The following is a 14,323-nucleotide window of genomic DNA, read 5'->3' as shown; positions in this document are numbered from 1 at the left end:
CCATATATCTAGTGTTATTAATTTCTGTGATTCCCAGATCTCAACATTACACAATGGTCGATTGTTCTGTCAAATGTGACATTTTCATTGCAAATAGCCTGACAAGGCATAAAACCATATAACACTGAGACTTTAATAAAGGAGAACCTGAGTATATTTATCATAAACACCAGGGGTACCGTTGATAATCAAAAGTCTGATAACCCTCCATGTTTTTTTGGATTTGATGCCGTTTGGTTTTTTTGATGAGCAATTTTTATTACAGGACTTAGGAGAGTACTCTTATACTAGTGTTTAGACTAGTGGTTTGACATAGGTAAAACCTTTCACACACTTTTTTTCGAATTTTGGTAAGTTGTAGCAGCTCTATAGAACCCTTTTGCGTCGGGGAACAACAGACGATACTAGTAAACTGGATAGTGAGTGCGTCAGTGTAATCAACTTGTTAAAAAGCTTGCTCCAACCACATTATAGTTATACTTTTGATGTTATCGACTTGTTCCTTATGTTGTTGTAGAGTATGTTGGATCAAGAAATGGATTTTTGATAAAGTAGTCTTTTTCTAGTCTTACAATGTACTAGTACTTGGAACCCTGAAACAATGGTTGTTTATTGCTGATAAACCAAGCCAAGCTGACTGTCTGGCACTAGCAGGTAAAGGTGTGGACAAGTCGTGAACTGCCTATTGTTCTCCTCGGGTAGTCTGGTCCCCAACAAGGAACATGCTATGTCAACAAGTTAATTGGCTGTATTGTCCACTTATCCCAACAAAGTGATCAGATTTCAGTTCATAAGAAGCCAGAAGTTCAATTTTTGTGATCTTATTTTTGCCCTAAAAGCGCATCCACATACAACATTCTTTTGAGTTACTGAACACATGTATAGAAAGTAGACAAGTTGTTCTACAACACTGTGTCGGGCCCAGAGTGCACAACATTTCCAACACTTTGCTGACCCTGTATGAATATTGCAAGCATGTGATTTTTGCCAAAACTCTGAACATATTAGATAATATCTCTGTTGTAATAACAATGATACATCTGGGATCGATGGGATGTTACAGAGTTTTTACTGACAAATACATACATACCAAATTTGCTGGAAAAAAAGTTTGTCTAGGGGTCCCGCCGGGCACTTGAAGTTTATAAATTTAGATGTGCTTATTATATCAATATTATAATATTAGCAAGTTATTCACAAAATTTATGTAGGCAGAGAGTTTGCCTTTGACCTTGTGCTTTAGTAGTTGTCGGAAATGTCAGAAAATAACCACCCAATAAGTGTACATTACACTTGAAAGTTGGGCTGTCAGTCAATGAGGCAGGGAGGCTCAGGGAGGGGGACAATGGTCTTAACTGTATTGAGAATATACATATGAAACGGTATAAAACTAAGGGTCCATTTAAAGCCATTTTGTATACATATTAAAACGTATTTGGAGGTGGCACCAAAACACAAATATGAATAAAAATGTAAGGCACTGGTACAATATCACTGTGTTTATTGTGTGCGCAAAATTCCTTTTTCTACTATCATACAGTGCAGTTATTCTACTGTCCGAACGTAGTCTCTTAACCCCATATAAATTATGTAAGAATTATTAATGGTTAAGTTGTATGCAGAGGAACCAACATAACTGAAGTGACAAAAAATAAGAATAACGAATGCTTGAGTCAAACTTTCAATTTAAAAAAAAACGTGTCAGTTTCAGACTAGGCACAACAACGTGAACAGACTATATTTGCAAAAGAATCATCTAACGACTCTGTCTGGTGACCAAGAAGAAGCACAGTACGACAGCAGCCATGTTTATCCACATGCTGAGGTACGTCTGTCCCAGAACGGAGGGTTGCCCGCCCCGGTAACTCTTGTGCCGATCGTCGCACTCGTAGTTTGCCGTGAGAGAGTAGTTCGTGTAGGCTGAACCTAGAGAGGTACGATTTCAAAATCCAAATCACAGAATTGAATTGCTTCTACAAAAAAATATGTTTACGTTCACTGAAGGATAACATATTGTTTTCGCTCAGTATCTTATTCTTCCTCTTCCCTTTCAAACAATTCAATGACCTGAAAGACGTCTGGTCTGTCACCATGGTAACTTGTGGTGTAGCAACACCCTGTGGTTACATTATGTAGCAGAACAGAGTTGGAGAGGTTGTTCACTATACATATGAATGTATTTGTCTTTGAGTAAGAATAAACAGTGAAATAGTTTGCTGGGCTAGACAATGTGAAGGTAAACATTATGCATTTGCTTTGCAAATGTTACCTTTCTATTTCAATTTATATTTTTTGGTGATCAGTCCCTACAGCGTCATGCCACTTTGCTACATAATGTATTCACACACCATATATGGTGACTAGTCCCTTGAGCTTCCTGTTCAACCACTTTGCAAATATATAAGTACTAGTATGTTAGTGTAATCCAACACTAGTTACCATGGTGACAGCCGTCTGGTACAGGTCATTGACCATATTTTATGGAGAAGAAGAAACAGAGCAAAACAATATGTCTTCTGCAAACTAATATAATAAATGTAGAAAGGTATAGATAACGATACAAAAGTGTTGTACTAAGATAACAGAGTGGATAAGGAGAACGCCCGACATAGAATAGACGTAATTCCAATCTCCGCGGCCATTTTGAAAAGCGGTCCCGCGAGAGTACGGCGCTGCGCGAACGCACGTGATTTTGCACGAAAACGAGGCGCGTACTTATGTTGTTTATAGTGTTTGTAACTTACCTATGACGGTTTTCACGGCTGTGTCTTTACAAGGCTGGACTGTGTCCAACACTGCCGTGACGCATTTCAGGAACAGTTCGTACTCACTGTACATAGGAAATTTAAAAAAGAAATCAAACTTAGGCTGTTACATCAATTTAAGTATATGTGAACAATAGCAAAGTGTGAGTTATAACGTCATAACATTTTAAAAAAAAAGCTAAAAAAATATACTTATGATAGGCAATTGTAACCCTTTTTCAAATAGTTATTGAATTGTGTTGACCACTGATACAAATCCGTGACAATATTCACTAAAACATAGACAATGGGATAATAAAATCAGAAAAAAAGAAAAGGACAAAGGTGAGCACGCCCCTGTGCAATACTGTCTAAACTGTATCCATATACATTATCAAACTTCACCTTTCTTTGACTTAACCATACCCACCTACTAAATTATCCATTACATTTCAGGGTATCCTATTCACAAATAAACCAACAAAACGTCTTACTGCAATAACGCAATAAGAACCCGACATAAGGCCCATTCTCTTAACATTCCCCTTCTCAACAGCTCTCCAACAGAAATGAACATCCATCCATGGGTTCAAGAGTTATGCAGCCGCATCCACAATCCCTCCACTTTTGCCAAACAGAAAATGTTTGTGTCGTGTGGCGTAGCGGCAGAGTGCGCGACTCGGAGCTTAGAGTCGCGGGTTCGAGTCCTGACATGCCACCGATCTTGTGCCCTTGTGCCACGACTTTCCTCACTTCGCTCAGGTGTAAATGAGTATTGTCCTGTCATGTATTTGTCCCCTGTGTTGATGGCGGCATTAATATAAGTTGAAAAAACTTGAGTATGTCGTCACCACGTCTGGTGATTACATGTTGGAATAAAAAAAACAGAAAACATAGCTTTCTAGCGAAGGTAATAAAGTTTTAGAGTAAAAATTGAGTGTTTTGTTACTGACCTACAGAAGATTTCTTCTGCAACGTTGTCCTTCATGTTAGTGGAGAAGTTGAGGAAGACTGATTCCATCGTGTTGACGCATCGTTCTATCACAGTCTGGTTCTGACGTGTAAGAGACTGTACACAGTACCTGCTCCGGTTCCTCAGGGCCACGTCTGTTACTGCAATTAAAAAAAACACATTTTTTAAAGAATAAAGCTGATATTTTATGACACAAAACGTCAAGAAGTAATAGTCAAAATATTAAGACGTTCAGATGTTAACGCATGTACATATGTATAAATCTATTCACACACATTTTTAACGAACCCATTATCTACAACTATGCTGATTATATTCTAATGAGGATAATCCAATACTTATTTATTAAATTAGCCTGAAATCCAGGCTTAAACGTTACAACCACTACATCCTCTTGGCATGCATATTGAATTTTGTGGAATATGCAAATTTTAATCGTTTGAATGCCAACGGACAACAGACGTAAAGAACGGAGTTCGTATGTGGTGTTCCCGGTTAGATTCCATACTAGTCAAACTTAGGCCACACTGACTTAATTTTATGGATGACACCCTCTAAAGACTAACTAATGCCAATCAGGGCGAATGAAAAAAATCCAGCCCAAGAAATGCTGCTAAACCACAGGAGTACAAAGTATTGCGAATTTGCCGAATGCGGTAGTATATTTGCGTCAAGTAATTATTTTACGACAAGCCGCCACATGCTGGTCTTTTGCGACATATGAGTCGGCAGTGTACTGAGTTCGGGAGTTCTTTGTAGCCTCGTAGCCAGGCCGTATGTACTTACTGCCGGCTCCCTATATATTGACGCTAGTTACCACCGACTACGGAGGATGGCACCCAGGTTTGCCTCCTCGGGGTTGATTTTTTTAGAACTTTAAACTAAAATCATTGCACGCCCGTCATGTCATCCATAAAATGAAGTCCTCGAGATGGACTGAAATGTATTTACGGCAGAAGGGGTCTTTGTCGTTGGTGTTGAGGTACAGTAGTCCAGCGCCGCCATGTTTGTCCGCATGGAATCCCATCACAGAACAACTGCCGTCACAGTCAGTACACTCTCCCGCCTCGTAGTCATCCCAGCTGTACAGAAATATGCAGAAATGTAGCCTGGGTACCATCCTACTTGTATGCCGTGGCTCCCACACTCGCTTCCCTAACAAGTAGGGAGTGTGGGAGCCCCGGCATACAAGTAGGATGGTACCCAGATTAGCAGAAATGTGTATGAGAAAATCAACACTATCACCACTTGTCTTTAGAAATACACTCATAGTTCACGACTGGTGAAAAAATATGGGTGATGACTGAATCGTTTCACTCTCTTGAATAATCAGGTAACCTTTTTTGCACATTCATTCCCTATCAGGCTAAGTACAGGTAAACAGATGCAAAGGTATACAGTACATACAGGACTACGTACTGATACTAATTTAACAACATTAGCTCTAAATCTACCCTAAAACAGAACAACAGTAGCAGTAAAACTACTCTAATACAAAGGTTCATTTCTTTGTGATGTTGAAAATATAATTTGAAATTTGGGTTTTGTTTAATACGTTAATATTACGTTTAATACCTTAACTGGTTGTTTGATTTACTTTCTTTAAATTGTTGAATGTGTTATATACCTGAATTTCCAACCTTCACCATCGTATTGCTTTAAATGAATTGCTGAGCTATTTATATGTAGAAGCACAATTTGCATATGAGTGGAAAGAAACACAATATGGCAAGCTTCAGTGGATCCTAAGATTGTAATAAATGACCATGGCCATGGCCATGACCAACTATCAACTTCTGCTTTTGCATATGTGTTTCGTCCGACAGAATAGACATTTTACATGTACAAACCATAACAAATATGTCGTGAGAAAATATTGTGGTGCCTTTCTCACCTGGAGCACGGGTACGCCGTGAACTCACATGGAGAGTTGATGGACTCGGTAAACAGTTCTATGGCTCTGGTGTGGCTGCAGCTGAAGGCGTTCTTGGCCGCTAAATCAGGGGGGATAAAAACAGAGTCAGAGGGAGAAACCGTGAACTTCTTATTTACTACATACGGGTAACTGAATTTAATACAAAGCTTTACTTGCACACACCTGAGTTTAACTTATACATACACATGCACATACCCGTGTGTATGTGTCTGGGATAAGGAAAAAATAGAAAGAGTTTATCATTACATGAAAGTTAACTACAGTAACTACCTTTCCGGAAACTTGTGTCAAGCAGATTAAAAAATTGGACCATCCAATGTAGCCAATTGCAAGGAGATTAAAGATCAACATTTTAAACCTCTTTGGTATAGGCTGCCTAAAAAAAACTACCAATTCTAATTATAATTCTTACTAAAACACATCCGTACATATAGCTAGTACAGGGTGACCCCCCATCTATGTCCTGATACGTAATGTAATCCAAAACCAAGGGTTTTTCACGACAGAAGTTACCATGGTGACAGACGTCTGGTCCATTGACCTTATGTGCTTGGATAGGAAGACGAAGAAACTGACGAAGGTACCAGGTAAACATAACTATACATTTTCTTCTTCGAAGATATTATAAGATCACAAATACGATGTCTCACCTTTAACCCCGTCTGTCACTAGTCCCTCTGCGATCACTCCGATCTTAGAAATGATGCTCTCCGCACCACAGCCTGGCTGCCGCGCACCGCCTTCTGGGTAAAAGTCTACGTCACCCACCGGCTGGTCAAGCCCAAGGCCTGCCGGGAACGAAACATTATCTCAACTCAGCACATCTCTATTAGCTTAAAAAAATCCTTTAAGATTTAAACAAGACTTCAATTTAGTTTAAAGATGATTTACAGACACATTGTATCTATTAACACAAAAAAATTAATATTGTATTCAATTTGGTACTTCGAATTCATGTTCTAGTTTAATGATTATCAAGCATAATAAGAACGAAATCTCAGGTATATCAATGAAAACAACATAAACGTTACATCATCTAGATATCTTGCCATTGATATTTTGACAGTTTGAGGCATATGAAAAATCTAACGTACGTTACAAGGAATGACATAAACACGACAGAACATGCAGTCGATACTTCTTCGAGCCTTATTTTACGTAGTACACTTATGGCCCATATTTGCTCCAATATGAGAACTCACCTAGAGTGAGAATACTGGAGCCATCAGTGTGGATGATGTCCACGAAAGCTGCGTCTGTAGGGTCGATTCTCACCAGCGGGTCCGTGTGTTCAAACAACGGCTCAGCGGGATCCAGGCCTGGTGGCAATTCGATCCATCATTGTAAGTACAGTAGATAGGTGGCAAAGTTTCATAGGTTTCACTGTTTCTCCGACTACGAGCATAGGGTGGCTGAACACGATTTAAAAACACCTTATTATATTATATCTGATATGTGACCTCGACCAAACATCAAACTCTATAGCAATTAACTAAATTGAAGAAATAAAGAAATTGAAGATATGCTACTCTAGGTGATTTTTTCATCGTCTTTTGGACAAAATAACACGTATATATAGTGTGCTATTCTTATATTTAAAGGACCTGAGATTTTATATAAGTCAGTTGCACAGAAGTCTGTACATTTACAATGTATTATGAAGAAAAGACTGAATAATTTCCAACACTGAAATCAATTGTGACCCGTCTACTCTTGGAACGAGGCGTCAGACAAGTGGCCGTAGTAGCGGGTTGTACTTGCCAGATAACTTGTGGCGCCCCCCGTCTCAGCTCATACCAAGTACCTGAGATCCTGCCCAGCTGCCCGCCCAGTCCATGCCCCACGTACCCCGCGGTGTGAGCGCCCAGACTGTGTTAGTTACCTGAGATCCTGCCCAGCTGCCCGCCCAGTCCATGCCCCACGTACCCCGCGGTGTGGGCGCCCAGACTGTGTTAGTTACCTGAGATCCTGCCCAGCTGCCCGCCCAGTCCATGCCCCACGTACCCCGCGGTGTGGGCGCCCAGACTGTGTTAGTTACCTGAGATCCTGCCCAGCTGCCCGCCCAGTCCATGCCCCACGTACCCCGCGGTGTGGGCGCCCAGACTGTGCCCGATTATGTGCATCTCTGTCCAGTCCGCTGCGGTCTGGACACAGGATAGGGAGAAAATATTTTTTTCGTGAAGTAATATTTCTCTTTTGGCTTAAGTGTGGTTTAATGATCAACTTCACATAGGCCTCTCTTTTTATGCTTTTCAGAAGACGTTTCGACTTTTAAAATAAGATCAAAACCTTAATCCATAAAGGTTATCACCATACTTTTGCCGAGACGAGACAATAAAGAATCATGTTTTTTTCTCATTTCAACAAAATCAAATATTTAGCCATTCATTGAAACTATGGGTACCCGTGACTATATATCGGTCAGTACACGCAAACGAACAACACATGCAACTAACTAAAACTATACACATTTCCTTAATTTTTAATCATATCTCAAACCCCTATAAACTGGCCATGGATTGTAAACTCTGTATACTTGATTACTTTTCATGAAAGTCATAATGTATCTGGTGTAACTTTGGGAATAGAATAAAATAAGTACGAGCTATTGATCTACAATACTACAAGGCTAATATATTCTATGTTTAGACCTTTAGAATATTATCAATGGCCACTTGGTGCAGTATCATCATGTATGCAAGGATAGAATGGAATAGAAGAGAATAGAATGAATTAGAATAGAACAGAAGAGAATAGAATAGAATAAAAATAAAATAGAATAGAATAAAAATAAAATAAAATAAAATAAAATAAAATAAAATAAAATAAAATAAAATAAAATAAAATAAAATAAAATAAAATAAAATGAAATGAAATAAAATAAAATAAAATAAAATAAAATAAAATAAAATGGAGTAGAATAGAATAGAATAGAATAGAATAGAATAGAATAGAATAGAATAGAATAGAATAGAATAGAATAGAATAGAATAGAATAGAATAGAATAGAATGACCCATATCCCATGTGCTTACCCGGTTGTTGAGGTAGCGGATAAGTCTCGCTGTCTCGGCGGCCACTACCCGGGTGTTGGCGGCCGCCTGTGTGTAGGGCAGGCCGGCTCCGTCCTTCCAGTCTACAACGATCACGTTATAGTCACCCTGTCGGGCAGAATAAAACAAAGTGAAGGGACGCAATTCTAGCTTTACCGTACGTAGCCGCTGATAAAATAGCTCTGTTCCGTAAGAAAGGAGTCCATGATACATTGCAATTGTGCATCTAGGAACAGTTTTATTAGCCTTAGTCCAATTCAAGTCACCAAAATGACCATTTATTTAAGCCATACCACCTAATCAGCTATTCTCCTCTTGCTCCCGGCCAGCTTTTTGTAAAAGCATTTCTTGTTAATCAAGCGTTTGACTTTTGACTGTTAAAACAGACAGTACAATCATTCAGTGACAAACACATACACATGGCTAGGACAATGCTATCAAAGATGGAAGAATTTACACCCCTGACATGAAAGCCGAACTGATGATAAACATTTCCCAGCAGGGTCTAAATGTTTCTTGTCCTCACCTCTTTAAGTAGTTCGTCTGTCAAGTTGTAGACCCACGGTCGGTGTCCATTGTTCTGGAAACCGTGTATGATGAACTTTGTCTTCCTCCCTCCGTTAAAAGTGGACTCTTCCAGAAGATCGTCCCTTTCGGCCAATAGCTTCTTCCGTTCCTGCGTTGTGGGGTTTTCTCGTGTGAAGAGTCCGAAAGTCGTACCCACGTTGGCTGGACTTTGAGGTAGAAGCGATAGGGGGCGCTGTGCACTAAAGAAAGGCCGAGCGTTGGAGAAGCAGCCGAGGTCTTTATAACATACCTCCAGGCCTTCCGCACCTAAACAATAAGAAAATTGTGTTTCATCATCATTTACATTGCGGGACAGTAAGCGACAGTAAACAATGACTAGGAACTCGATTTTATTGTATTTTTGTATGTAAAGAAGTAGTAAAATGAGCATGTACTAAAACTAGCATGTAGTAAAATTAGCATGCTATTAAACAAAAGAGAGTAGTATTAGCAAAGGAGAATATGCTGGAGGGAGGAGATAAAAAGCCTTCATGGCTTGCCCGGGATCTTCCACCGACATTTTACAAATTATAATAGTAGTAATAAAACAAGTAGTACTATGACAGATAACAGATAAGTTTTACAAAATTAATTAACTAATTAAGTTATTAATTTAACTAGATAAATCAGTGTCGTAACACCTTGCATAAAACATAGATAAACATATGTTTAGTAAACGTACGAAGCGTAATTATACAAATAAACAACAAAGCAACTGTAAAACTTAGATATTACACATTATATAAGGCAACGAAATGCAATCTTATAACGCAATTAAAAGATAACAAAAATTCAATGAGCTGAACTGACTGTACAAAACACTTAGTACAGAATATTAGGTGGGGAGGGGAAGTGAGCTTTACATCCAACGCAATGAATCACAAGTACTACCGATACTACCAGGCTCTGCCCTCGTCACATCCTGTCGGACTTAATCCTGTGTGACAGACTCGTTTGGGGCTGACAGGCGTTTTCCTACGGCAGCCAGAAGCCCTTCGTCCGCCTGTTTAAATTACCGCTACGGGAGAGTTTGGCTGGCCCTACAACTCCCTCCTGGGCTCAACTCCCCGGCCCCGAAGCGGTAATTTAGATAGGCGGGCGAAGGGCTTCTGGCTGCCGAAGGAAAACGGCTAACGGCCTGATATTTGTCTAGTAGCACCCAAGGTAGTTGGATTTATTTCCTTCTTTCGACAGATGACTGTAAGATCTAGTTTCTAATGCATACACGTAATCCTACAGTTTGATCTAGATGGTTTAATCCTCATTGGTGCATTGATAATCTCATTACGGGCCACTACTGCCCCTCCCCTAGAGTTCTTCATAAACCGTAATGTAAACATACAGTACCTTGCTAAAATTATTAGACCCTGAGTACATAATTCATAATTCCCAGTGTTTCGATCATGTTTCCAATGGCTATGTATACACATGATCAATTTACGCAACGTCAGTACATGAACAGGGCTTGAAATACTGGGTGCATGTACACCCAATTTTCTTTTTTCTGTGGGTGAACTGGAGCACCCAAATATTTTCGTAGCATTGCGTATGCAAAGACATTAAATATATACAGCATGTACACAGGCCTGCATGTACAAATCTTCACATCTAAGTGTCAGAATTATAATAAAATCGTTCTTGTAGTAGTTGTAGTGTACCGAAAGATTTTTGTGCACACAATTTTTAGGTTGGGTGCACCAGTGCACCTATTCACCAATAACAAATTTCGAGCCCTGCTTGGAACAAGTCCAGGTCATTGTATTTCGGCATTTAGACGAAGTACACCGGATGTTTCGCCCGATACAAGCGTTTTTATTTCCTTGTTTCATTCTGACACAAATTCAACCGTTATATGGGTCAACGAGAGTGGAGAAACCTAACAGATATTTACATGGACCTATTTTCACTGCAGCTTCGATTTTAACCAGAAAAAATATCGGGAATTAACATTATATAATAGTCTATTTGTAGACTGATATGCAACCTAAGTCCCATCTGATTATATACATTGAATTTATAGTAACATGGTCTAGTTGCTGTACCATAAATGTACCAAAGAAAGATATCAAATCGCCGGATCATATTTCTGTCACGAGTCCTTGGCCAAAATAGCTATATATAAATCCATGCATCTGTTACCGTCTGTATAGCTGGGCTGCATAGCACTGGCCGATACACATCTACACTGAATATATTATCATTGAGTGGTTAGGCACCTATGCATACACTTCTTTATAGCGCCATTCTTCTAATAGTCTACAACACTGAACATACAGTGGTCCACGGTGCTCTAACTCTAACCCTGTAGTTCACAATTTCGTTACTATTAATTGTAGTTAAATTGGAAGAAAATACGGGATTAGAAGAAAAGAAATGACTCGAAACCCACCTGGATAGAAGACAAAGAGGCAGGCCAGGAAACAGATCGATAGAGCAGTCGACATTGTGTTCCTTGCGTACAGGTACCGGTGCGACTGGTTCTAGCAAATCCCTGAAAATTCGATACACGTACAATTACAGTACAAGTAATCTCGATCAGTGACGTCACGGAACGTACCAACTGTAGGTGTAAAGGAGGGGGTAGGGTTTTGCGGCTGAAAAAACACAGGGCTGTTTGGGCTGTGGGGAAAATAAAGCACACTGTAATTTGCTTTTACTGAATAACGGCGCTATGTTTATATATGGATTAGGGAATTGTTTTGATAACAAAAAACAACAAATGATTAGAATCAAACGATTAAAGCTCTGGTTGTGGCAAGCGTAATTATGAACGGTTTCTTTTTATTATGTCCTGTGTACAAGCTGGATAAAGGTACATAACATTTCTTATCTACATTGTTCTACACCAATTAAAACAGATGCTTAAAATGAGGATCCATCAAACGTTTAAACCAATTTTCTTTAATTTACGGTTTACAAATCTAAAACGTATTACGAGCAGACTGGTGTTCAGTCTACCGCGGTTTGGGTATGCTTTCTTCGGGCCTGTGGTGTTTCTCTGCCGCCCAGCTCAACTAGGCTCCCCGGTACGAGTTTTGCATGCACGACGGGAATTGTTAAGTCCACTAGTATTCAACTCCGGTCCGGTTATGCAAAACTCTAAACAGGAAGCCTAGTTGAGCTGGGTGGCAGAAAACTACTACAGGCCCGAAGATATCCTGCCCGAACCACGGTAGACTGTACACCAGGCTAAAAATGCTTTCTTTACATGCTACAATATGGTATGCCGTGTTGACGTCATTTCCACCCATTCATGCACTTGAACTCGTACTCAACCTGGGTGATGACCACATTAGTTGCTAGGATACGGTGTTGGGTAAGGGTAGAAACCCCGTGTTTGATTGACAGGTGTAAGGGACGACAAAAGTTAGGTCAAGCGCTGCAGATGGTCCGATTGTGCGCGGTAATGGTGGCTCCCTCTCCGGAGAATAAAGCCCCTGTCAGACATAGCCGAATGTGGCCTGATAAACATTAGGCCACACCAAGTAAATTCTATGGATGACGTCCTTTGGAGACCCTAAATCTAATGCGAGAGGGCGAAAAAAACAAGCAAGGGCCCTAAAAAAACAAAATGCCTATATTAGAAATATACAAAGAGACGACAAATGTTAGGACACAAATTGAATGAGGTGACACAGTGTAACAAGCAAGAAGTCTTTTATTCATCATCAAAACAGCAATAAATCAGGTGGAACAGTGGACAGTGAAAAGTTTTCTGTTATTGACAGGATGGTCCTATCAATAGTGCAAATTTTCTGTTATTGACAGGATGGTCCTGTCCCGAAGACAGGATGGTCCTGTCAATAGACACTTTCTTCGCGTTACGGGTTTCACATTAATCTGGTGATTTGCGGCACTGTCGTGACTCTTTGGTCATAGTTACAGGAAGCGGAATTTCTTGTTTTTATTTCTAGGAACAGGCCAAAATCAATGCGCGCGGACGTCATCCATAAAATTTACTTGGTGTGGCCTTAGCCGAAATCCCTCAACCATGGTTAGGAGTACGTAGGTCTGGAGCAAGATTGGCTGGTGTTCAGCATTGTTGGTTACTAACTTACTGTTCGCATGTGCGGCTTCAAAACATTTGGAAGTGGTTTAGAGGTTCGGCTATGGTTGGCTGGTGTTTGGGAGTAGGTCGTGGTGGGGTTGTGAGTCAAATTCAAACTTAAAAAAAAAGTAAAAATTTTGAGAAATAGAGAAAAAAATTATCAACGGGAACGTAGAGTTCACTTGCTTCGGAGGGGAAAATTAAACCGGCTTCTCCCGGACTGACTCTCCTGGTCAATACTTTTTTTTTAATATCATAGCGGGTCGGGCCGATACCTCGGGCGATACGTATACGTAATACCCCGTGTTGTATTCTATATGGAAAATTCTACGATCCGTACCCTCGCAGGAAGGCCTGGTGGAGGCTAACCCAGTCCTCGACCTCTCTACCATGATTGACAACCCGAACACCCCCACACTAAGGCATAAAGCCGCTGTTATCCTGCTTGGATAAGTAGCTCTAGGCGACGGGCGTCACCGCTCAAATAGCCACTCCACTTTCCCATTCCGAAGACCACAGTAGGGCCACAGCAACGCGCGCATTAATTTTTGGCTGATTTCGGGGAAAAAAACAAGAAATTTTGTTGCCTTCTGACAGTGGTCAACATGCCGAAAATTTGCAAAAATGTCTGTTGCCATGCCGGAAGGTGGATGGTGGGATAGTAGATAACTATGAAGAGGAGACAAGAAAAGACTCTGATTCAATGTTTTGCTTCGTACTTTGATGCAGTGATATGTGATGCTGGCTGTGTATATTTGATGTTCCTACTGAATCAGAACCATTTGTACCATGATTACGTCAACATTTTAAAAACGTAGGAACTTTGTTTTTTTCGGGCCGTCTTGTTTTTTCGCCCGCTCGCATTAGATTTGAAGTCTGCGGAGGATGTCATCCATAAATTTTACTTGCTGTGGCCTAACAACTGAGTATGACCTTTTGTCGTGTTGTTGATGGTTCCGTGACATTTCAGTCGACATCGTGATATTTTCTCAAAGATTCAAAT

At 40.1% G+C, this 14,323-nt stretch overlaps 1 protein-coding gene across 1 annotated transcript; it reads right to left on the bottom strand.

The window, feature by feature from the left end:
• Positions 1–1,371: 1,371 nt before the first annotated feature.
• Positions 1,372–11,798, bottom strand: LOC109481883 (pancreatic triacylglycerol lipase-like). The gene is made up of 11 exons (XM_019784514.1): positions 11,662–11,798; positions 9,232–9,539; positions 8,688–8,813; positions 7,692–7,797; positions 6,856–6,972; positions 6,304–6,441; positions 5,612–5,711; positions 4,669–4,799; positions 3,698–3,857; positions 2,745–2,830; positions 1,372–1,926 (listed from the first exon to the last, which is right to left on the bottom strand). The coding sequence occupies exons 1-11, from the start codon at positions 11,714–11,716 to the stop codon at positions 1,757–1,759; spliced, it is 1,497 nt and encodes a 498-aa protein (XP_019640073.1). The 5' UTR covers positions 11,717–11,798; the 3' UTR covers positions 1,372–1,756.
• Between the last annotated feature and the right edge of the window lie 2,525 nt (positions 11,799–14,323).

The sequence above is a fragment of the Branchiostoma belcheri genome, unplaced genomic scaffold (genome assembly GCF_001625305.1).
Source record: "Branchiostoma belcheri isolate BF01 breed outbred unplaced genomic scaffold, Haploidv18h27 scaffold58, whole genome shotgun sequence".
Taxonomy (NCBI): Eukaryota; Metazoa; Chordata; class Leptocardii; order Amphioxiformes; family Branchiostomatidae; genus Branchiostoma; species Branchiostoma belcheri.
The sequence above is the reverse complement of the archived record's forward strand: the minus strand, read 5'-3'. Positions and strand labels throughout refer to the sequence as shown.